The 23,842-nt window shown below is 54.7% G+C and overlaps 1 protein-coding gene across 1 annotated transcript; it reads left to right on the top strand.

The window, feature by feature from the left end:
• The first annotated feature begins 613 nt into the window (after nt 1–613).
• Nucleotides 614–13,488, top strand: LOC125353509 (gametogenetin-binding protein 1-like). The gene is made up of 6 exons (XM_048349213.1): nt 614–1,089; nt 2,812–2,975; nt 3,725–3,819; nt 3,949–4,093; nt 5,376–5,515; nt 13,420–13,488. Exons 1-6 carry the CDS (start codon nt 614–616, stop codon nt 13,486–13,488), a joined length of 1,089 nt encoding a protein of 362 aa, XP_048205170.1.
• The last annotated feature ends 10,354 nt before the right edge of the window (nt 13,489–23,842 follow it).

The following is a 23,842-nucleotide window of genomic DNA, read 5'->3' as shown; positions in this document are numbered from 1 at the left end:
ATCCGCAGCAGCCCACCGCCCCGCCTCCCCCCGGGCCCCACGCAGCGGGGGAAGGCTCTCGGCCTTTCCCAGGATTCCCAGTCCTCAGCCTCCGCTCGGGCGCTTTTACATCAGTCAGTGCGAGGGAAAAACAAGCGAGCCAATCCGCCATGGTGCGGCTCCAGTCGTCTCCATAGCTCGTGGAGGGGAAGAGAGAGGACCCTGCTATTTGATTGCTGGAAATGTTCTCAAGCACAGGATACGTTCTAGAGAGACACAGGATGAACAGTGTCCATAATCCTATAGTCCTGCTCCTTTCCCAGGGTCGGTTTCTTTCCAGCATAATTTTGATCACCTCCAGCCAGGCTCCTGGCTTTCATGACATTTTCTCCTCTAAGTCTCCCCGCCCCCCCCCCCCCCTCGCCCCGTGCCTGCATCCTCTGAGTCCTCTCAGCCCCAGCTCAACCCAGTGGGGCTCCTTACACCCCCTCCCTGCCCTCATCCCCCATCCCATCCCCCCACCCCCACCCCATCTTTGCCTTCTAGAACTCCAGGTTTCCAACTGGAGGTTTTCATTTGAAAACGACTCCTAGTCTTAAGCAGTTGGTCCTAGGTGTTGCTCGGCCTCCTCAGGATGGAGGCCTCGGCCACCGCCCCTCGGTCACGATCACCAATTTCGGGGCGTTCGCCTCTGTTCTGCTCTTGTGGCCAGGTGGGCAGTCCAAAGAGCTGTGACAAGGCCCGGCCTGGGGGCTGTCCTGGCCCCCTGCTGGAGCACGATGCTGGCTCACTGGGCATGGGCCTCCAGGCAGGCCCAGGGAAGAGGGTGCCAGGGAGCGTGGCCACACCGCCCTGCCCTCGCTCTGCGATCCCATCGGGCTCCTTCAGCCTGCCACTGAACCAGGCTGTGGGGTTAAGCAAGGGGGCCCTCAGTGCTCAGACCCCTCACCCCAAGGAAGTCCTGAGGCTCGCAGCCCAGGGGAGAGAGGTGACTTCAGTCTCGCCTCGAGGAAGCTGGGAGGAACTGGGCTACCTGTCTGAGAAGGAGGAGGAAGAGGTGGAGGAAGAATCAATAGGCAGAGCCTCTGGGGATTTAGGGGCCTCTGACAGGTGAGTGTGTCTGGGGTTGGTGATGATGGTGAGAGCCCAGGTAGGGAAGGGGCCCAGGGTGAAGGAACCGGGAAGAGTCGGGGGGGGGGGTAAGATGGGGGAAGTATATGGGCTGGAGGTGGCACAGCCAAGTTGGGGAGGGTCCGTGTTTGAGAGGCTATGGACAGGTGCGGGGCTGCAATGGCGGCACCTGGATGATAAAGGCAGCAGATGGAGGAGGCGGAGGTGTGGCTCAAGTGGTAGAGTGCCAGTCTTGAGGGAAAAAGCTGAGGGAGAGTGTGAGGCCTGAGGTGAGGCCCCCTTGCCACGGCCGCACACGCGCTCACACATGCAGTGGATAGAGGTCGGGAGTGAGGGTTTGGAGTGGGGAGGTGGCTGGAGGTAGTCCTGCAGGCGCTGGGGCACTGAAGAAAGAGGAAAGGGAGGAGCCGGGCGCTGGTGGCCCAGGCCTGTGACCCTAGCTGCTCAGGGGGCTGAGATCTGAGGATCACATTTCAGAGCTAGCCCGGGCAGGAAAGTCCATGAGACCCTTCTCGAAGTGATCACCCGAAAACTGGAAGTGGAGCTGTGGCTCAAAGTGGTAGAGCACTAGCTTTGAGCAAAAGAGCTCAGGGACAGCGCCCAGGCCCCGAATTCAAGCCCCATGACCAATAACAAAATAAAATAAAATAATATTAAAAAAAATTCAAGACCAGTGTAGGCAGAAAAGTTCACGAGGCCTAGCTCCAAAATAAGCAGCAAGGGGGGCTGGGGATATGGCCTAGTGGCAAGAGCACTTGCCTCATATACATGAAGCCCTGGGTTCAATTCCCCAGCACCACATATATAGAAAAAATGGCCACAAGTGGCACTGTGGTTCAAGTGGTAGAGTGCTAGCCTTGAGCAAAAAGAAGCCAGGGACAGTGGTGCTCAGGCCCTGAGTCAAAGGCCCAGGACTGGCAAAAAAAAAAAAAAAAAGCAGCAAGGGGCTGGGAATGTGGCTTAGTGGTAGAGAGCTCGCCTAGCATGCATGAAGCCCTGGGTTTATTCCTCAGTACCACAAAAACAGAAAAAGCCAGAAGTGGGCTCTATGGCGCAAGTGGTAGAGTGCTAGCCTTGAGCAAGAAGAAGCCAGGGACAGTGCTCAGGCCCTGAGTTCAAGCCCCAGGATTGGCAAATAAACAAATAAATAAAAAGAAAATAAGCAGCAAAAAGCAGGGCTGGAGATGTGGCTCAAGTGGTAAAGCACCTAGTAATCATAAGTCTTCGCGTAGAAACCCCATTATCACAAAAAAGGGGAGGGACTGGAGTTGTAGTTCAGTGATAGAGCCTTTGCCTACCATACTCTAGGCCCTGGGTTCCCCAGCACCGCAGAGTGACAGTGATGATGAAGGAGGAGGAGGAAGAGGACTGGGATTTGCACAGGAGTACGCCACAGACGGCGCAGGCCCCACGCCTCCATGCCCTCTTGCCTGCCCTGGCCACCCCTCCCTCCTAGATCCCCACTGCCACTGGACGGGGCAGGATCCCTGTGAGGAGGGAGTCTCTCTGTCTGCTCCTCACCTTCCTTGTCCCTCACTTCCATTGGGAGGGAGGGAATCGCCCCTCTGTGACAAAGACCCCAGGAGGCAGAACAGAGGCATGAGGGAAGGGAGGAAGGAGGGCTGCAGCAGGTCTAGTTTCCTGTATGGTGGTGATGGGGTCTCTACCTCCCTCCCTGACCTGACTGTGCTTTGGGATTAGGGCCCACTTTGCCCAGGCTCTGAAGATGGAGCATGAAGGCCCACAGAGGGCCATGGAGCTGCTGGCAGCCAGCACCGTGGCCTTCACTAGGGAGCACGGGGAAGAGGAGGAAGAGGCAAAAGAAGAGGAGGAAGAGAAGGAATGTCTACTTAAGGGTGAATATGGTGGCTACGGGTGACGAGGGAGCCAGAAATGGACTTTCTTCCTTTAGGGTGTGGGATCCAGCAAGATACAGGTCCCTGTCTCAGGGACTGGTGGCGTCCACACCAAGCAGCTAGCATTGCCCCAACTCTTAAGTTAAAGAGCAAATAGGGCTGGGAATGTGGCTTAGCGGTAGAGTGCTTGCCTAGCATGCATGAAGCCCTGGGTTCGATTCCTCAGCACCACATACACAGAAAAAGCCAGAAGTGACGCTGTGGCTCAAGTGGCAGAGTGCTAGCCTTGAGCAAAAGAAGCTCAGGGATAGTGCCCAGGCCTTGAATTCAAACCCCAGGGCTGGCAAAACAAAAAAACAACTAGCACCTCTCTCTGAGAGTACTTTCAAGGATAAGCTGGGATGCTGATTGTCGAGTGCCTAGAACGAGGCCTACACACAGCGGACGTTCAGAATAGAACGCTGGGTATGGTAGTGCACACCTGTAATTCCGGCTATTGGGGAGGCAGAGGCAGGAAGAGCCTAGTCAGAGGCTGGCCCTGGGAAAAGCATAAGACCTTACCTGATAAAACAAAAACAAACAAACAAAAAACCCTAAAGGACGGAGGGGAGGGTGCCTCAAAAGGTACAGCCCTTGCCTAGCAAGTAGAAGGCCTGGAGTTCAATCCCTAACACAGCCTAGTCCCTCTCATCCGTCCTTCTGACCCCAGCAGCTCCCATCCCGGCTGCCAGCCCACCAGTGACACCACCCCTTCACAGGTGACCTCAGAGGGACCTCTTCCCAGGCGGGGGGCACTCCCTGGAGCCACATCCTCAGCTTATACAAACATCTCCGGAAGTCAGCCATGACCCAGGTCTGTCAGGGGTCTGGGGGTGCCCTATCTCTCCTGGGCCCACGGCCTCATCTCGACAGATCTCTCCTGGGGTTTAGGGGGTCCTGGCCTGCTCAGGGACCTGGCCTGCTTTTTGTTTTTGTTTTTCAGTTTTCTTTCCAGGAAGACTTGGCGAATGAGGAGAAAAGAGAGGAAGTAGAGGAGGAAGAAGACAGCTTGGCCAAGCTCTGTGATACACACCTTGCCACCTCCCAGTCACCGCCGCGTAGGACTTTTATGTACACAGAGACACTAGGTACACGCCTCAATGCAACTGTCCCTAGGCCCAGAAGCCCAGTTTGGGTCAGTGGCTCAGAGATGCAATACAAAACCTGGCCACCAGGTGGTACCAGAAGACCTAAAATGACCAACTACAACACAGCCGAGCAAGTGGCTGGTTTGGAGGCTTCTAGGCCTAGGGTCAAACTCATTCTGGGTTGGGGAGGCTGCAAGGTAGGATGAGGGTCACTCTTCTAGAACATCCTTGTCTCCACCTGGAGGCTTCTAACTCCTCGTGTGGCCATCCCCATCCCTGGATCCATGTCCCATTGCAGTCCCCAGACTGAGTTCAGAAGTAATAACATACAATAACAACCGTTGTTGGGCTAGGGCCGGGGGCTTAGTGGTGGATAGAGCACTTGCTTAGCATGTGTGAGGCTGTGGGTTCACCCTCCAGCACCAAATAAGAACAGAAATAAAACAAAACATTGCCATTTATAGAGCTATTACTAGGGCCAGACTTTCCTGTAAGCATATTACATAAAATACAGTATTAACAGTTGGGCTCTGGTGGCTTATACCTATAATCCTAGCTTCTCAAGAGGCTGAGACCTGAGGATCACATTTCAAGGAAAATCTATGAGACTCCTATTTCTAGCTACCAAAAAGTCAGTGCCACAAGACTTCAGATGCCAATTTCAAGCCCAGGTTGGTTCTACCTATGCTTCTGTCCAACTGGTTATCAATCACAGTTCCGGAAACCCCCCCCCCCCACCCTCAGGTTTAATTAATTTGCTCAGGCAGCTCACAGAATTTCCATTCACTTAACCGTTTACTGTGAAGGGTATTGCAAAGGACACAGATGGAGAGGGAGGTGCAGAGAGCAGGCTCATGCAGGTGTTGTGCCTTGCCCCATCTGCTCACCTGCCGCACTACACTGACATCTTGAAGCTTTAGATTCTGCCAGCGAACCCTCGTTTGTTCCCATACAGAAGGCCTCAGCACTTTGAAGTGTCCAAGGGTTTTAGGAGTTTGCATGTCAGAAAACAAGAACGAAGTCAGGGCCTGGGCACTGTCCCTGAGCTCTTTTGCTCAAGGCTAGCGCTCTACCACTTTGAGCCATTTCCAGCTCCATTTCCAGTTTTCTCGTGGTTTATTGGAGATAAGAGTCTCATTGACTTTTCTGCCCAGGCGGGCCTTGAACTGCGATCCTCAGATCTCAGTGTCCTGATTAGCTCGGATGACAGGCATGAACCACCAGTGCCCGGCTTTGAATGTATTATTTCCCAATATCACACACTCATCTTTCTGGCTGTCAGGTTTTGTGGAGTCGGAGCTGAAGAAGCTTCTAGCTGTACCACAAGAGCCCCCCTTCTGGAAGGTGGACAGCCCTGAGGGCCAGGAGCTGCCAGCCCAACCAGAGGTCACCGTGAAGGAAGCTGACATGGTACAAAGCCTGGTAGGCCTGTCCTGTCCTGGGCCACCAGACCCCAGTGCCTGGGTAGAGTGGCTAGTGGCTACTTCTGTCGTAGACACTCTGAGTGACAATCCTGGTCTTTTGCATGCATGCACCTGCGCATCTGTGCACGTGTGCACGCACGCACACTTATTTCTTACTTGAACCAGAAGTTCCTGTGTGTGTGTGTGTGTGTGTGTGTGTGTGTGTGTGTGTGTATGCTAGTTCTGGGGCTTGAACTCAGAGCCTGGGCACTTCTCAGATTTTTTTTTTAACTCAAGGCTGGTGCTCTACCACTTGGACCACAGCTTCACTTCTGGCTTTTTGCTGGTTAATTGCAGATCAGAATCTCTCATACTGGGCCAGATGCCCCATTTTGTCTTTTCCATTTAGTCATTCACTTGCTGTGTGGCTTTGTAAGCAAGCCCTTTCCCTCTCTGTGCCTCAGTTTCCTCATCAGTACAAGGAGAGGATTTGTTAAGACCAGCTTGCTTTAATCAAATAATGCTGCTGTTTTCCTGTTCTCTCTCCCATTCATAACTGTTCCTTCCCCCTGGCCCACCAATTGGTTCTAGTGAGCAACCCCAGACCTCAACCCCTTGTCTCCTGGCAAAGGTTGTTAAAGGTCAGGCCTGTCTCAGCTTGTCTGAGGATGCACTGATGGATTTGTGTTACAAGTGTGTCGATGCCCTTTGCAGCTTATTTCATCCAGTCACGACCTGACTCTTGGACTTGGTGGGTATTCATTCCACAGTGGTTTACCAAAGGGAGGAGCACAAGGGAGCACAGGATGGGAGACCAGAGGCCTTTGTCAAGCTCCCTCCCCGCTTCTGTACTGACTTGCTCTGTGACCTCCAGTCTAAGCTGTTTCTTTGTTCTTTTTTTTTTTTTAATTTTTTTTTTTTTTTGGCCAGTCCTGGGCCTTGGACTCAGGGCCTGAGCACTGTCCCTGGCTTCCTTTTGCTCAAGGCTAGCACTCTGCCACCTGAGCCACAGCGCCGCTTCTGGCCGTTTTCTGTATATGTGGTGCTGGGGAATCGAACCTAGGGCCTCGTGTATCTGAGGCAGGCACTCTTGCCACTAGGCTATATCCCCAGCCCCTCTTTGTTCTTTTTTGATGTCGGTCCTGGGGCTTGAACTCAGGGCGTAGACACTGTCCTGGCTCTCAAGGCTAGTACACTATTATTTGACCACAGCTCCATTTCTGGCTCTGCAGTGGTTAATTGGAAATAAGAGTCTCACGGACTTTCCTGCACAGGTTGGCTTCTCAGCTCCATGCTCAGATCTCAGCCTCCTGTATAGCTAGGAGTCTCGGCAGGTACCACCAGTACCTGACTTTCATTTTTTCTTTTTTCCTCTCCCTCCCTGCCTTCCTTCCTTTTTGGTGCAGTCCTGGGGCTTGAACTCAGAGCTTCACACGCTCATAAAGCTGTCAACTCGATCACGTGAGCCATACCCCTTCTTCCTCTACGCGGTTTCTTTGTCAGTGAACTCACCTGCCTGTAGAGATAGGCTCAGAGGTGATGCGGTTTTTCTTCCACAGGATTGGAGGCTTCAGGCCTGGGCCCTGCCCCCGGGCCTCAGGAGATCCCTCAGGCCCGAGTCCTGTCCATGTACAGGGCATGCGCCCTCCCCCACCGCCACGCCAGGGAGCCCCCTCCCACAGGGCCGTCCCATTCCCTTACTGGTTTGTTTATGTGTAGCTCGCTGGGCCTTGAGCTCAAGCCTTCAAGCTGTAGCTTGGCTTGTTAGCTCAAAGCTGGCATGCTACTGCTTCAGCCACATTCCGGCATGCTTTTTGTTGGTTGACTGGAGATGAGAGTTCCATCGACTTTTCTGCCCAGGCTGGCTTTGAACTGCAATCCTCAGATCGCAACTATCCTGAGTACCTAAGATCCCAGGTGCGAGTCACCAGCGCCCTGCTCAAATTGGCCTCTTTGCACCAATGGCCTCTCATCTTGGGGCTCCGTCCTCCCCCTCCCCCTGCTCTTCTTCCTTGCCCCTTTCTCTTCCTCTGCCTGTCCTTGGCCGCAGACGCGGGGGGGGGGGGGGGTGCTCGTGGGGTTTCTGGACGGGACACGCAGGGGACGGCCCAGCTCACTCTGGAGCAACAGCCGCACCCGGAACATCTGACCCCTGTGAAAATGCTGGGGTTCCATCTCTCTCCTCTTTCCTCTCTGCCCTCAGGGCCAGCAAGCTGAGGGGGGAGGAGGCTGCCCCTCAACCTTTGGAGAATGCTGGGGGCCTGGGGAAGGGCTGCCAAGGCAGCTGAAATGGCACCCTAGACTGGAAGGCCCGGCGCCGAGTGCCCTTGGCGAGGCGTTCAGGAGTGAGGTGAGGAATGGGAGAGTTTGGGGGGGTGTCTGACTCCCTGGGGCTTCCAAGGGAGCAGGTGCTCTCCGTGTTATAGGGACCCCCCCGGGGAGGGGGCGGGTTTGTGGAACTGGGCAGCTTCGGGGTGGAAGGAGAGGAGTGAGTCGGAAAAGCTGGTCAGTGGGTGGGTGTGAGTTTCTAGGGGTGGGAGGTTTCTGGGGTGCAGCTCAGAGAAGGAGCCTGTACCCCCCCCCCCCCGGGGCAGCTTCTTTCATGCATTCTTGTCCCCAGCCCCTGCTGGTGGAGGAGCTCGAGGAGGTGGAGAACTGACCGGGAATGGTGCTGGCTACCTGCAGGCCCGCCGTGTCCAGACTCCTGGTCCCCCCTACAGGGAGGCGTCTTTAAGCGCTGGGGGTTGGACATGGGTGTGTCCCCGTGCCTGTGGGTGCCCACCCAGCCCGCTGTCACTACCTGTGATTTGGGCTACGATGTTAATAAAAACCGGTTTGATTGTGGCCTCTTGGGTTCTGGGTTTGGACCTGGCCTCTCATCCTCACCCCTGGAGTAAACCCAGCTAACTGGAGGGGGTCCCCAAATCCCGGCCCAGTCTGTGCCCATAGGGCTGCGGTGTTGGGGACCCACAGCAGGGCAATCTGGCCAGGAAGGGCCTCAGAGTTATGAGCCTGGCCTAGTGTGGAGGAAGACCCACAAGCCTAGACTTGCAGGGGAGTCCTGGCCGGAAGGAGGGGTACCCCTGGGATCCCCCATGCTCAGTTCTCAGCCTGTGCTGTGGCCTCCTGGAGAGGATCCGGGAATTCTCCAGCAGGAAGTTCCTGCCCAGTAGCTCAGGGACAAAGCCAGGAAAGAGGCCGTGGAGCCACGGGGCCCTGCCGCAGGAGGGCTAGCCTGGGGAGGACAGCCGTGGAGGAGGTGTCCTCGGGGTCCAGGCAGAAGCGCTGGCTCCCAGGCTGGGGCACCCTTTATCTGTAGGCCTGCTGTGCAGGCTGGGGCAGGGCCTATTCTGCGTCGTGCTCAGGGCTGGGAACTTCTGGGGATGCTGGCGGAGGAGGCTAGAGGGGCGCTGGGTGGACCCGGAGAGCTTCAGATACCTGGGGGGAAGTGCTGCTGAACCCAGAAGTAAGGATTGGGGCCCTTACTGGCCAGGCCCGGTGGAGGAGTCTCAAATGAGACTTCCTGGGGTCATTTGAGCAGTGGGGCCATGCCCAGTGTGGACACTAGGGGGCGCTATTTGCCAGGCAGTCCTGTTGGCCCTTGAGAGACGATTTTTTCCCCCCTAGGCCCAGGCTCTGAGCTGTAACTGTCCCCAACTCTTCCACAGTGACTCCTTAGTATGAAAGCCTGTCTGGTCTCCACGTGTCCCCACTATGTCCAGCCTGAGGTCTGTTGTGTGGAGCTGAGACAGCAGATTGTTGCAATTCTTCCTGCTTCTCCTCTCCCTCTTGCCTCTGCCTCCCTTCCTCCTCCTCCTTGCTCTGTGGCCCCTGCTGGCCTTGGGCTCTCAAAACTGCTTCATTACAAACTCAGGGGCTTCGCCATTGTACAGCAGGTGTTCCACCACTTGAGAAACACTCCCAGTCTTGTTTCCTCTGCTTATTTTTGAGATTGGAGTCTCTCATTTTACCCAGGCCAGCTGTGTTGACAACCCTATTTGTCCTCCCGGCATAAATGCAGGAAGCAGCTATGGGTACGTGCCCAAGCTTTTTCTGTTGAGATGGGGGGGCGGGGTCTAGGCTGGAATCACGGCCCTCCTGATCTCAGCCTTCCTTGAGGCTGGGATGGTAGGCTTGCATTACCACACCCAACTATTTGTTGTGATGAGAATCTCATCAACTTTTTGCTCCAGCTGGCATCAAACCAATCCTCCCAATCTCTGTCTCACGGATAGCTAGAACTGTAAGTGTGACACATTTGTGCCCAAGATGACTTGGCTAGTTCTTCTGTGTGTGTGCTGGTCCTGGGGCTTGAACTCAGGGCCTGGATACTCTATCCCTGAGCTTTCTTAGCTTGAGATTAGCACTCTACCACTTGAGCCATAGCTCCACTTCAGGCTTTTGGGTGGTTAATTGGAAGTAAGAATCTCATGGGCTTTCCTGCCTGGGCTGGCTTTGAACTGCAATCCTCATATCTCAGCTTCTTTAGTAGCTAGGATCACAGATGGGAGCCATCAGTACTTGGTTCTATTTTTATTTTATTTTTTAAAAGCAGTACCAGAGTTTGAACTCAGTGCCATAGGCTTTCTGGGTTTATTTGAGCCATGTCCCTGGCCTAGCTTCTTACTGGTTACTTTGGGGATGGAATCTCTCAGACTTTGCTGCCCAGGCTATCTTCTGGCCCGAACCCTCCAAATCTCAGCCTCTTGAGCAGCTAGGATTATTATGCCAGTGAGCCACAGGCACCTGACTCTTACTTGGCCACTCAACCATCCCTGTGACCGGTAGCAATTGCAGTGTGTTCACGGCGGCTCTAGGGCCACATGTTTGGGAAGGGGAGTATAACAGCAGGTGGCCCACTGTCCCAGCCCAGCCTGCTAAAGACGGAGGCCCTGCTTCCTGGCCCTCATCTAGGGGGGCTTGTAGAGGATGAGTGGCTCCTGGTTGGCCTGGGGCTAGCTCCTCACCAGGACCCACAGAGCCCTTGACTCAGAGTCTGAGTCGGTGCTGGTAGAAGGCCATCTGCCCGGCCTCTGAGTCAGCCAGGAGCCTTGTGACCGCATGACTCACCTGTGCCTTAATTGCCCTGCTAATCATTTCCTCCTTCAGTGGGCTGCTGGGAAGGGTGGGGCCTGAGCGGACACCGCAGAGGCTCCTGGGAGATGGTCAGAGGCCCTGGCCGGTGTGGGGCCCTCTTGGCTCCCCCTCCCGCCGCACGCCCTCCCTCCCCAGTCCTGGGATTCTGGAGAAACTCACAGAAGGGCCACAGGACTGGCATGCTGGCACGTCCTGCCCGGGCAGGACCAGCGGGGGTGGGGCACTTCTCAGCTCTGTGGGTCAGAGAGTGGCCTGGTTTGCCACTCATGGGTGACAGAGGCAGGGATGACCCCACGCAAGAGCCAGCGCTGGGGAGGGGAAAGGGTGAGGGCAGAGGGTCCAGGAGGACCGGGAGGGAGCCAGGCGTCTCTGGAGGGCATGCGTGCATGTGTGTGTATATGTGTGCCCACCTGTGCCCACCAGTCATGGGCTTGAACTCAGGGCCTAGGCACTGTCCCTTAGCTTTTACCTTCAAGGCTGCTACTCTACCACTTGAGCTGTACCTCCGGTTCTGGCTTTTTGCTGGTTAATTGGAGCTAGGAGTCTCCTGGACTTTTCTGCCCTGGTGGATCCTCGCACCTCAGCCTCCTGAGTAGCTAGGATGACAGGCGCGAGTGGGCAGGTCTTTGAGTGGGCACCTCAGCCTCATGGTGGCCAGCCTTGAGGATTTGGGACACCTCCAAGCCACCCTCCTTGCTGGGAGAGGAACAACCAGGGATGTCTGGAGGGCCATGGGACGCGGGAGAGGAGGACAAGTCCCCTGCTTCCATCTCCGGCTGGAGTGGGAGGTGGATAGCCGTGAGGGGAGCCAGGGGGAGTGGGGTGGGGTGGCGCTCCCCCTCCCACAGGCTGGCGCAGGCTCTGGTGACTGTACACCCGCCCCACACCTCGCCAAATCTGCCTTCGCATCTGGGGAATGGGAGAGTCCCGGCTTCTCCCGTGGGTGGAAGGGAGATGTAACAGACACCTAGAAACTGCTGCGGCTGAAAAGTCCCGGGGCTCGCACATCTCCAAATTGTACCCAGAAGCAGGGGGAGCCAGGTGCTGGCCGCTGCTCAGGAGGCTGAGATCTTGAGGATGAAGGTTCGAAGCCAGCTCCGGCAGGAAAGGCTGTGAGACTCTTATCTCCATGCACCAGCAAAAAGCTGGAAGTGGCGCTGTGGCTCAAGGGATAGAGCATTGGCTATGAGCTAAAAAAAAAAAAAGCTAAGCAACAGCACAGGCCCTGGATTCAAGCCCCTGTATTGGCATGTGTGTGTGCACACGTGCGCATGCACCTGCACACACACACACACACACACACACACACACACACACACAGAGTAGGAGAAAAGCTTGGCATCCCTGCCGCCATTTTTTATCTGTCTTTATTGCTCTGAGCTTTTGCCCCCACAGTCATCTGAGGTTTAGGAAGGACAGGACGGGTAGGTGATGTGTTTGTGAGGATCATGAAGGGGTGTGTGTGTGTGTGTGTGTGTGTGTGTGTGTGTGTGTCTCATTGAGGTCCTTCAGGTTGGCCCATCCCCCGTGCCCTATGTCATAAGATAGAAGAATCACCTCAACGAACCGATTGCTCCCCTTAAATAACGAGAGTGATGACTTTTGAACAGAGACCCCAGGGGACCAGGCCACACTTGGGGTCCAGAATGCTGTGTTCTGCCTCCCTCTCCCCGCTGCCTGGCTCTTCCCTAGGTGAACCTAAAGCTTCTCTTTAAATCCCAAAGACCAGCTGGGGCTTTGTGGCCCTTCCCTCTGCGTATGGGATATATCTCCTTTCTTTGTCCCTCGCATATTGGGGTGCATGCGGAACCCCTGAAGCTGGGCCTCTGGTCTAGAACTCAGGTTACCAAGAGCTGCTTGGATCTTCGATTCCCAGCTCCAAGAACAAGCTAAACAAAATGAAAAAAAAAAAAAAAAAAGAAGCTGCGAGGCCCATAGAATGTTCTCAAAGCATCCATGGGGCAAATATCCACTAGGGCTGGACTATGTTCCAGTCCTGTTTTCGGCACTGGGGCACAGCGGTGAATGAGACATTCAAAACCTCCAATTTGGGGGTACTTTGGTTAATGGTAGTGGAACACATAATAGGTAGGCAGCACATCAGGGATGAGGAAGAAAGAGGAGGCTGGTAATGGGATGGTCTCTTTGAAGAGCTTCTGTGTATGTAGGCAGGAGGTGGGGAGGAATGCATGGGACGATCAGCCAATGCAAATGTCCTGAGGCAGGAGCTGGGTTGGCTTGGGTTTCCAGACAGGAAGAGGCCCAAATAGCGAGAGTGAGTGCAGAAGAAGGAATAGAGGGGGTCAGGTGGCAAGGGCATCAAAGTGAGGAGATGGACTTCACTGGTCAGGGAGTGTGTGTGTGTGTGTGTGTGTGTGTGTGTGTGTGTGTGTGTGTGCTAGTCCTAGGGACCTGAACTCAGGGGCCAGGTGTTGTCTCAGCTTTTTCCACTCCAGACTAGTGCTCTACCACTCGAGCCACAGCGCCACTGATGTCTTTGTGCTGGTTAGTTGGGGATAAGCGTCTTCCTGGACTTTCTGTTGAGCCCCCAGCCCCTGGAGTGGGGGTGGCTTCTTTCATCCGAGGTTGTGTGTGGATATGATGTGGTTTATGCGTGTAAGCTGCAGAGGGGGTGAGGGAAGACCACAGGGCCAGGGCTTGTAGCAGGGACCAGTTGGGGGGCTGCTAGCGTGGCGGGGGTACTCTCATCACTGGTGCTGATAGATACTGCAATGCAAGGGGCTGGGGAAGGGGTGTCGGGGGGAAGAGAAGACTTGGGGTGATGCAGACCCCCCACCCCTGTGGCATCTCCTACTCCCACTCTAGGGGGTGGAGTCCGGGAAGGGCTGGAGCCCGGAGCTCCAGGAGTGTGCGCCCCTGCACGAGGGCTCCTAGATGAGTGTGTGCACCTGCACAAGCACGCTCACCGGCAGGCACCAGCTTGAGCACCGGCACCCGCCCGCTGTCCTCACAGGATCGTGGGATCCGCTTGGGAGTTCACAGCGTGGCCGCAGCTTCCACGGCAGAGCTGGACGGCGGGGGCGCAGGAGGCTCCGGGCCGAGCCCCTAAGGCTGCTTGTGCGGTGGGGGCCACAGAAGGCTGTGGTCCGGGAGAGTGGCGCGTGGCACGATGGACAGCGGAGGGTGGAGGAGGCCAGGGCCACGGCTGCAGCGGGAGGGTGGGGCCTGAGCTGGGACAGGCTGGAGATGCTTCGGGCCATAGTTGGGGGGTACAGCTCCCCCAAGCCCCTCAGAGAGAGGCCTGGAGGCCGTTCCCAGTGACCCGACCTCCCCCAACGCAGAGTTCCTGCCCCAGATGTTGGTAATGCTCAGAAAGCTGCCCTAGCTGCCCATGGAGAGCCTCGTGGTTCCCGCTCTGGCCTTAGTCCTCCGTCCCACGCTGTTGGTTTTGTGTTGTGTTGTGTCAGTCCTGGGGCTTGAACTCAGGGCCTGAGCACTGTCCCTGGCTTCTTTTTGCTCAAGGCTAGTACTCTACCTCTTGAGCCACAGCCCCACTTCTGGCCTTTTCCATTAATGTGGTGCTGAGGAATCGAACCCAGGGCTTCATGCATGCGAGGCAAGCATTCTACCACTAGGCTACACTCCCAGCCCCTTCATTATCTTTTTTTAATTAATTTTTTGTGCCGGTCTTGGGACTTGAACTCAGGGCCTGGGCATTGTCCTTGAGCTTTTATGCTCAAGGCTAGTGCTTTACCACTTGAGCCATAGCGCTACTTCCAGCTTTTTGGTAGTTAATTGGAGCTAAGCGTCTCATGGACTTTCTTGCCTGGGTTGGCTTCAAACAGCCATCCTGCAATCTCAGCCTAGGATTATATGTTGTTGTGCTCTGCTTTATTTGTCCTCAGATTGCTCTCATCATTAAACACATTGTGTGCTTATGTATGGGTTGTCACCTGACTCTCTCAACTGGAACACGAGCTTCATGGTGCGGGCGTTACTTGTTTGGTTTGCTGCTGCCGTGGCCTCTGAGCCTGGAAAGCCACTTCTACATCTGAGGCACTCAAGTGTTGCTTGAATGAGTGATGGATGGGGAGAATGAGGGGCAGGGCCCTCCTCCGCTGGGAGTCAGAGAGGTAGGAGGGGCATGGACGTGCAGCTGGGCACCGCCTGTAACTTTAGCTTTAGGTTGAGATCTGGAGGATGGGGCGTGGGCAGAGAGGTGCTCGAGACTCCATGTTCAAAATAATCAGCAGGGAGGGAGAAACTGGGAGAGGGTGAGGGAAGGGGTGATACTAGCTACTCAGGAGGCTGAGCTCTGAGGATCATGGTTCAAGGCCAGCTCAGGCAGGAAAGTCCATGAGAATCTTATATCCAAGAACATGGGATGTGGCACTGTGGCTCAAAGTGGTAGAGAACTAGCCTTGAGCAAAAGAGCTCAGGGACAGTGCCTAGGCCCCGAGTTCAAGCCCCTTATGGGCAAAACAAACAAAACCCCCCAAAAAACCAAGAGAGAAAGAAATGAACTCTTTACTTGACTTATATAAGTGTAACCCATCTGTATATTACCTTTGTAATAACAATTTAAAAAGTCATGTCTGAAAAAGAAAATCAAAATACTCAGCAAAAACCTGGGCTGGAGGCATGGCTCAATTGGTAGAGTGCCAGCCAAGGAAGCACAAGGTCTTGAATTCAAAACCAAGAATGACAGAAAAAAGAAAAAAGAAAGACAAGTGCATAGATGCAGAAGGGAAGGAAGACCTAAGGGGCACATGACAGGAACCGGGGTCCTGGTGTGGCCTGGGGCAGAGACTTGTCCATCTGCAATCCCAGGCCTTTGCACCCTGGCCTGCTCCTGGGACCCCTCTGTAGGCCAGGCTCAGCTGTGCAGTCCAGAACGTGGGCACGGCCCTCCCAGCCAGGCAGATGGCCAGGCCTGGACAAAGCATCCTTTTCCCCTCTGATAAGCTGCCTCTTTTCAAGCTAGAAAGGCAGGATGCATTTTGCTGCTCAGGAAGTGCCAAGGGCCAGCTGGGCTTCTGGGCTGGGCGTGGGGTGCTGGGCATTTGCCACGCTGGCAGTGACCCTTCCTGGAGGTCACAGCACAGAGCTGTGCAAAGCTGGGGTTAGAGCAGACCCCTCCCCACCACCATCCTGACCTGCACCCGGCTCTAGGGCATTCTCCAAATGGTCACAGGGAGCCACTGTGAACACCATGCCTCCCTGTCCAAGGGGCTTGTGGAGGGTAAGAAAGGCGGGGTGCAAGGTGTGTGTGTGTGTGTGTGTGTGTGTGTGTGTGTGTGTGTGTGTGTGTGTGTGACTGGCTACCTCACACAAGGACTGCGGCCTGCTTTGAGATCTCTGACTTGGGCTATTACAGGAGGAGGCTGTGCTGGAGGCTTAGAGCAGCATGGGTGACGCTGGGGACAGGTCAGCCCTGGGAAGGGACAGGTGAGGTACCCTTTGGCTCAGGAGGAGGCTGAAAACACGGTCCCCACCCTTAGCCCCTGCCTCCCTCCACCACAGTACACCAGGAAGTCTTCAGCGTTCCCAGTGATTGGCCACAGCAAAGCTTCTCCTGAGACCTGTCTAGAGTCCCTGCCCCGCCCACCTCAGCCCCGCCCCGCCTCCCAGAGTCCCTGCCCCGCCCACCTCTGCCCAGCCCCGCCTTCCTTCTCCGTGGCCTTTAGGGCCCTGGGGGGCAGAATGGGCAAAGCCAGGAGCTGGGCCAGGTGCCAGGCCCTATGTGCTCGGGTTCCCGGTCTTGGACTCTCCATAGGTGCTGGTCTGAGGTCTCTTGGGCAGCGCCTGCACCCCAGCCCCAGTTGTTTGGCCAGGACCAAGGTGTCTTGGGATCCACCTGGAGCTGGAGCTGGACAAGGATGCAGGGAAGTGGTCACTTCTCCCCTTCAGGGCTTCAGGAAGCTGATACTGGCGGTGTGGGGGTGCGTGGCAGCAGAGACTGGGCCGAGGGGCGGTCGAGGGGTGGCCGAGGAGAAGAAACTAACAGGCTGGTAGAAGACACTTCCCTGTCTGCGTTTTGCTCCTTTTGAACGGCTTGGGCATCCTCTGTCACTAGGAGGCCCGTCCACATACATGGCTGCCCCTCCATCCACACGGGTGCCCGTCATCATGGCTGGGGAGACACCCCTGCACCCTAGCAGTGGCCTGGGCGAGGAGGAGACCCAGGACCCAGAGGACACTGCGGTATATGTGGGGCCCCCTCTCTGCTCTGTTCTCCTCCTCACATGAAGGCTACTGGTGTCTTGGTTCCGGCTGTGGGAGGGACGCTGGTCACTGCTGCCCATCATGGTGTTAGGGAAGAACGAAGCGCCGGTCGCTGCTCAAGCAGAGACCCCCCGGGCCAGAGGTGAAAACCAATGTCCTGGCGGGCTGCCAGCTCAGCTCACTGGGGTAACTCCAGGCTGCTGTGCCCCGACTCTGAGTCTCTCCTAGGGAGGCAGAGCTCCAAAAGCCTTCAGCTTAGATAAGACATGTGGTTAGTGGCATCTTTCCTTCCCTGCCTCCATTCTGCACGCTACTGGTGTTCATGACATGGTCCCCACCCTTGGTCTCTGCAGCCTGAGGAACCCACATGGAGAATGAGGTGAGGAGATGGTTGTTGATAAACTTGTAATCCAGTGAGGTTATGATAAGAAGAACCAATAAGAATACATATAATAAGCTAAATGTGCTGGGTGCCAGGGGCTCATAGTTGTAATCCTAGCTACTCAGAAGACTGAGATAGAAGGATAATGGTTCAAAACCAGCCTGGGAAGGAAAGTCTGTGAGACTCTTATCTCTAGTTATCCATCCAAAAGCTGAAAGAGGAGGCTGGGAATATGGCCTACTGGAAAAGTGCTTGCCTTCCATACATAAAGCTCTGGGTTCGATTCCTCACATATATAGAAAAAGCCAGAAGTGGCACTGTGGCTCAAGTGGTAAAGGGCTAGCCTTGAGCAAAAAGAAGCCAGGGACAGTGCTCAGGCCCTAAGTCTAAGCCCCAGGACTGGCAAAAGAAATAAAAAGAACCCAAAAGCTAAAAGAGGAGCTGTGGCCCAAGTGGTAGAGCACTAGCCATGAGTTAAAAAACTTAAGGACAGTGCTCAGGCCCTGAGTTCAACGCACGTGCATCACACACACACACACACACACACACACACACACACACACACACAAACACAAGCTAGATGTGGTAGCTCAAACCTGTAATCTGAGCTACCTGACAGATGGAGATCTGGAGGATTGAGGTTCAAGGCCAGCTGGGCATAAAAGTTCATGGGACTCTGTGTCAACCAAAGGCTGGGAGATGTCATCCCCAGAGACACAGGGAGGCACAAATAGGAGGATCACAGCCTGGGCCGGCTCAGGTATAAAGTGAGATTCTACTATGGAAATAACTGATGCAAAAGGGGCTCAAGTGGGCTGGAGATATAGCCTAGTGGCAAGAGTGCCTGCCTCGGATACACGAGGCCCTAGGTTCGATTCCCCAGCACCACATATACAGAAAACGGCCAGAAGCCGAGCTGTGGCTCAAGTGGCAGAGTGCTAGCCTTGAGCGGGAAGAAGCCAGGGACAGTGCTCAGGCCCTGAGTCCAAGGCCCAGGACTGGCCAAAAAAAAAAAAAAAGGGGGCTCAAGTGGTAGAGCACTTGCTTAGCCTGTGGGAGGCCCGGAGTCTAATCCTCAGTGTAACCCCTCCCCCCACAAATACATCTAAGTAAAGCCAGGCCCATGCCTGTAACCCCAAGGCCAGTTTGAGCTACATAGAGAGACCTTGTCTCAAAAAGCAAAAACAAAGAATAAATCTATACTAAATGAACAATGGCGACTTATTATTGCTTTTTTTTGGCACCTGCTCTGTGCCAGAACCACAATTCTCCACACTTGCTGCTTCATTTGACCTACGAGGAAGCTGAGCTTTAGGGAACTTGCTTGTTGGACACGTACACAGAGCCTACAAGCTGCGCAGCCGTCACCAGCCCTGTATGTGGCCGTGTCCATCTCCTGCCTGTGGATCTGTTAGTTGTTCGGTGGCCTGCAAGTCCTGGCCAGCTCTGTGAGCCTGAATGCCCAAACGCTGCCACAGCGCCGCCTAGGGGTAGGTGGCGGGCCTGCCTCTGTCTAGTTGACCTCTATTCTCCATCTCCTCCTTGGCAGCCCCTTTCTCTCTGTGTTGGGAGACACCTGGCTTGGCTAGTCACTTTCCCAGGATAGTGGGACAACGGTGTGATACTGTACTGTAGGACACGTGACCATGTTGTGTTTGTGGAACCCCACGTGACCCTACCACACACAGTGAGCAATAACGCAAGCTTGGATTGGATCATCATCATCTATCTATGTACATTCATCAACAGTAGCAAGGGGGAAGCACAAGAGGGGAAATCCTCGGGGAAACAGAGTGGGGATTGGGGCGTGGGAGTGCAGCATTCTCTCTCCGCTCAGTCTTTCTGTCCACCTGAAACTGTTCTATAAAAGTGAAGTATATTGATTGACTCAAAGAAAAACAGCCTATGGGCTAGAGAGCATGCAGCTGGAACTTTCTTTGGAATTGCTTCCTCCGCCCTCCCTCCCTGCGATGAGGTCAGAGCTGGGAGGATGTCAGCCTGCCCGCCACACTCAGCCACAGCAGGACAAGGGGCTCTGTCATGGGCCCAGGATTCCAGAAGGAACCAGCAATGGGGACCCAGGAGTTTACCACCTTCCTGAGAGCCAGGGGAACGCCAGCCATAGGCCACCTCAGAGGTGGGAGGAGGGGGAGAAGGTGTGTTTTGCTTCATCCATGTCGGGTTCTGTGGGCTCCCATGTTGTGACTTGGCAACCACAGTCCCCTCGGCTGGGCTGAGGGCAGAAAAGTCACCTTCATTTTCTGCATGTCGTAATCTCCAAGGACAGCATTCCTTGCTCTGAGCTCGCCCTCCCTCCCTCCCTCCCTCCCTCCCTCCCTCCCTCCCTCCCTCCCTCCCTCCTTCCCTTCCTTCCTTTCTTTGTGTTAGTACTGGGGGTTTTTAACTCAGGGCCTGGGCACTGTCCCTGAGCGTTTTTGCTCGAGTGGTGGCGTTACCACTTGAGCCACAGCTCCACTTCTGGCTTTTTGCTGGTTAATTAGCGATGCGAGTCTCATATACTCTTCTGGCCCACTGGTTTCACACGATGATCCTCAGATCTCAACCTCCTGAGTAGCTAGGATTACAGGTGTGAGCCACCAGCACCGGGCTTGCTCTGAACCCTTGGTTCTGTATGCTACTCTCTATTCCTGCCCCAGCCTGGACCCCCCTGGCAGTCCCCTCATGTTGGAGGTTGGGGATTGAGATTCAAAATCCAGAAACCAGCCAACCCTCCCAGGGGAAGCCCTCAATGGCCTCTGGCTTAAGTCCGAGATCAAATGATCTCATAAGCCCTGCTGGATACGACCCACACCTCCCACCACAGTTTATCTTGCTCCAGTGATGTGACATTGCTCTCTTTCATGGTGCTCCTTCCTGTCACAGGGCCTTTGAACCTATGGCTTTCTATGCTTGGAGTGGAAGTTAAAATATCACTTCCTCAGGGAGGTCCTCTATCTTCCCTTGCCCACTCCCCACTTTCTCAGGCTCCCTGGGGGACCTCCAATCTGCGTCAACACCCCCACCTTTCCCTAGCACAGGTACTTTATTTAGGTAAGCGATTCACAGCCTGCATCTGAACTTGGATTCCAAGAGGGCAGGGCTATGTCTGGATGGGGTCTGGATAGGGTCTCTGGTATCCTAGTTACCCCCGAGCATTCGCAATCTCAGTGGTGCTGGGGTCTGGCTGGGCTAGGGGGCGGGGGAGGCTGTGCTCCCCCTCAGGCCTTGGCAAGGCTGCCTCTGTTCATCTCCAGGGCCTGGGAGCTGGCTGGGGGTGTGGGAGGAAGAGGCTGACTGCTCATTCCAGACCAGCGGCTCTCCATCTGGTTGGCAGCCTCCCCCACTGCCCCAGGACAAGGGCCCCAGTGTCTATGCAGCTCCTGGGCAAACAGCAGGCCTTTCTCTCCCTCCCCACTCAGAGTGCCTTGGCTATGACCCCTCCCCGCCCCCTCGAAGGGCACAGTACCCTCCTCAATCATGAACCCTTTCCTTCAGAATGACCCAGAAGCAGGCCGTCCACCTGGCACAAGGGGTGAACCCCTCTAGTTTTAGTTTTCCTCAGCTCTGGCCAGGCAACCTGGGCAAGGACTGGCTTGAAGGCTTCCGTGCTGCCAAGGTGGATGTGGGCGGGGCTGGAGGCCAGGGCTCAGCCCCAGAAGACCTGATGTCCTTCACCTCCTGTCAGACAAGGCCTGCTCCTGCCCGGCCCTGCCCCAGGCCTCTCTTCCCACCCAACACCCTCACCCCACGTTGCAGGCTGATGCTTTTGTGGAGGCGCCGAGGCCTGGGCACTCCCAACAGAGGCCCTGGGCCACTTTCTCTCGGATGCATGGCCTCCCCAGCCTGGACATAGCGTGGGTGGCCTGAAGTCTTCCTCTTCAAGGAGCGCTGCCCTGCAAGACCTTAGCATCAGAGTGAGTGCCGATGGCTCATGCCTATTGTCCTAGCTACCCTGGGGGCTGAGATCTGAGGATCAAGGTTCAAAGTCAGCCTGGCCAGGAAAGTCTATGAGACTCTTAGCTCCAATTAAGCACCCCAAAGCCAGAAGTGGAGCTGTGGCTCAAGTGATAGAGCCCTAGCTTTGAGCAAAAAGAAAGCTCAGGGACAGCACCCAGGCTCTGAGTTCAAGCTCCAGGACTGGCATGTGTGTGTAGCTTGCGCATGTGTGAGACACACACACAACACACACACACACACACACACACACACACACACAGATGTCAGCATCAGGCTGAGGTGACCTCAGAGGGTGACCAAATGCACTCAGCCTCCACCAGCATCCCTTCTTAAAATCCTGTTCCTGCCAGTGGGCATAGCAGGCCCCTGGTCACATTATTCAATGGGGTGGGGTGTAGAGACCGTGATAAAATCTGCCTTGTCTATGCCCAAGCCTCAATTATCCATAGAAACCAAGATTCTACCGTTAGATTGTCATTGTTTTAGATATAGAGGCACTTCCCCTTTTCATGAATCTTAGGGTCAGGCAAATATGACAATTACAGAGTACATTTGTAGACAGGGCTAACTGCCCTGCAAAATGGGTACACTAGATTTTTTAATTAGTTTATATTAGTTGTATAGAGGGTTTCATTGTGATATTTCCATACATGCATAGAATATATTTTGATATATTACCCCTCTGTTACTTTTTCTGTGTGTGCTGGTCTTGGGGCCTGGGTGCTGTCCCTGAGCTTTTTGTGCTCAAGTCTAGTGCTTTGTCACTTGAGCCACAGCTCCACTTCCTGAGTTTTTGTTGCTTACTTGGAGATGAGAGTCTCATGAACTGGGTGCCTGTGGCTAACACCTATAATCCTAACTACACAGGAGGCTGAGATCTGAAGACCGTGGTTCAAAGCCAGCCCAGGTAGGAAAGTCCATGAGATTCTTCTTCAATTAGCCACCAGGAAACAATAAGGGGCCCTGTGGCTCAAAGTCGTTGAGTGCTAGCCTGGAGCTGAAAAAGCTCAGGGAGACTGCTCAGGCCCTGAGTTCAAGCCCCATGATCAAGACAAAACAAAACACAACATACACACACACACACAACCCCAAAAGACTCTCATGAACTTTCCTTTCCTGGGCTGGCTTCAAACTTTGATCCCCAAATTGCAGTCTCCTGAATAGCTAGAATTATAAGCATGAGCCACCCGATTCTGCCTTTTAAATTATTTAAACACATTTCGTTGTTCTATTTCCATGTACATATATGAAATACTTTGGTCATATATCCCCACTTCATTCTCTCCTTTCACTCTCCTTCCTACAAATAATTCCCATTTTACACTTGTGTCATACTTATTTGTTTAATGTCTAGATTCTACATATGAGAGAGAACATGTGATATTTGTCTCTCCCAGTCTGTCTTATTTTACTTAGAATGATGATCTCCAATTCTATCCTTGTTTGCCTACAAATGACAAACTTCATTCTTCTTTATGGCTGAATAATATTCCGTTGCATGTACGTACCACACTTTCTTTATCCATTTGTTAACAGGCACCTCGACAGACCCCACAGTTTGATTATTGCAAATGGTGTTTGTGCTAGATATTTCTATTCCTTCTCCAGACCCATTGGCTGCTCTACTACCCTTGTCCAGACCCCAGGAAGTGGATCCCCGTGGGCTGTTACCCGGCTCCTGGCTCTCAGGTGGCTGGTTAGGTCCACAGATCAATGGGAGGTGCTGGTTAAGACTGCATGGGGGGCTGGAAGAGAGAGCTGAGGGGGTGTTTGCTCTGTTAGTCTCCTCTTACCCCATGCTCAAGTTGGCAGTGGCTAGGCTTTGCTTTCTGGGCGGGCCTCAACCCCTCCTTGACTTCCGTAGGCCTGAATGGGAACAGCTCCCAGTAGTTTCCAGCTCTAGGGCACCGAGCCACCCAGGGGGGCTCCTTAGTCCTGTCCCCAGCCCCAGGAGCCATCCATGCCTTCCCATCTCTATCCATTCATGAGGGCTGTCTTCCTGCTGGGACCTGACTGGAGTGGCTCTACATCTTCATGCCCACAGACGGAAATGGAGGCCCAGAGCAGCAGGTGGCTCCTTTTCCCATCCCGTGAGTGATGGACATCCAGGACTTGCTTTTCACCGTGTTAGGGGAAGGGGCCTGGGTGGGAGAGGTGGCAGATGGCGGGCCTGGAATACAGCCCCCTTGCTGGGGGGAACTCCAGAACCAGAGGCTTTGCTCCAAGCAGGTCCAAATTGGATGGGAGCAAGGGCCGGGGTGTCTTCTGTGACAGGGTGAGCCCCAGGAGTGGAGAGCTTTTATCTTGGGCTTTGCCAGACCAGAGCCACGTGGCACAGTTGTCTGGCTACATTTCATCAACGAACTCCCCCTCCAAGTCTTGCACGTGGTAGGTGGTTGGTAAAAGTGAATGGATGTGGTGTTGATGAGGGCCAGGGGCGGGGCAGAGCACGGTCTCCATGCTCAGACAAGGGTGAAGGGGTGTGTGTGTGTGTGTGTGTGTGTGTGTGTGTGTATGGGTGTGTGCTGTGGCCTGGGGTGCCCACCCAGGGCAGCTGATGGCATGGGGAAGGAATTCTCTGGGGTTCCAGCGGGGCAGGGCTGGCACCCACCCACAGTGGTGACCCAGCTGAGTCAGCCCTTGACTGGCCCCACCCCCACCTCGTGGCCCTGCTGTCATATCAGGAGTCGGGGCAGAGGAAATGCTTGAGAATTGTCTGTCATC

The sequence above is a fragment of the Perognathus longimembris genome, chromosome 6 (assembly GCF_023159225.1).
Source record: "Perognathus longimembris pacificus isolate PPM17 chromosome 6, ASM2315922v1, whole genome shotgun sequence".
Classification (NCBI taxonomy): domain Eukaryota; kingdom Metazoa; phylum Chordata; class Mammalia; order Rodentia; family Heteromyidae; genus Perognathus; species Perognathus longimembris.
This window is presented reverse-complemented; position numbering and strand designations above follow the sequence as displayed.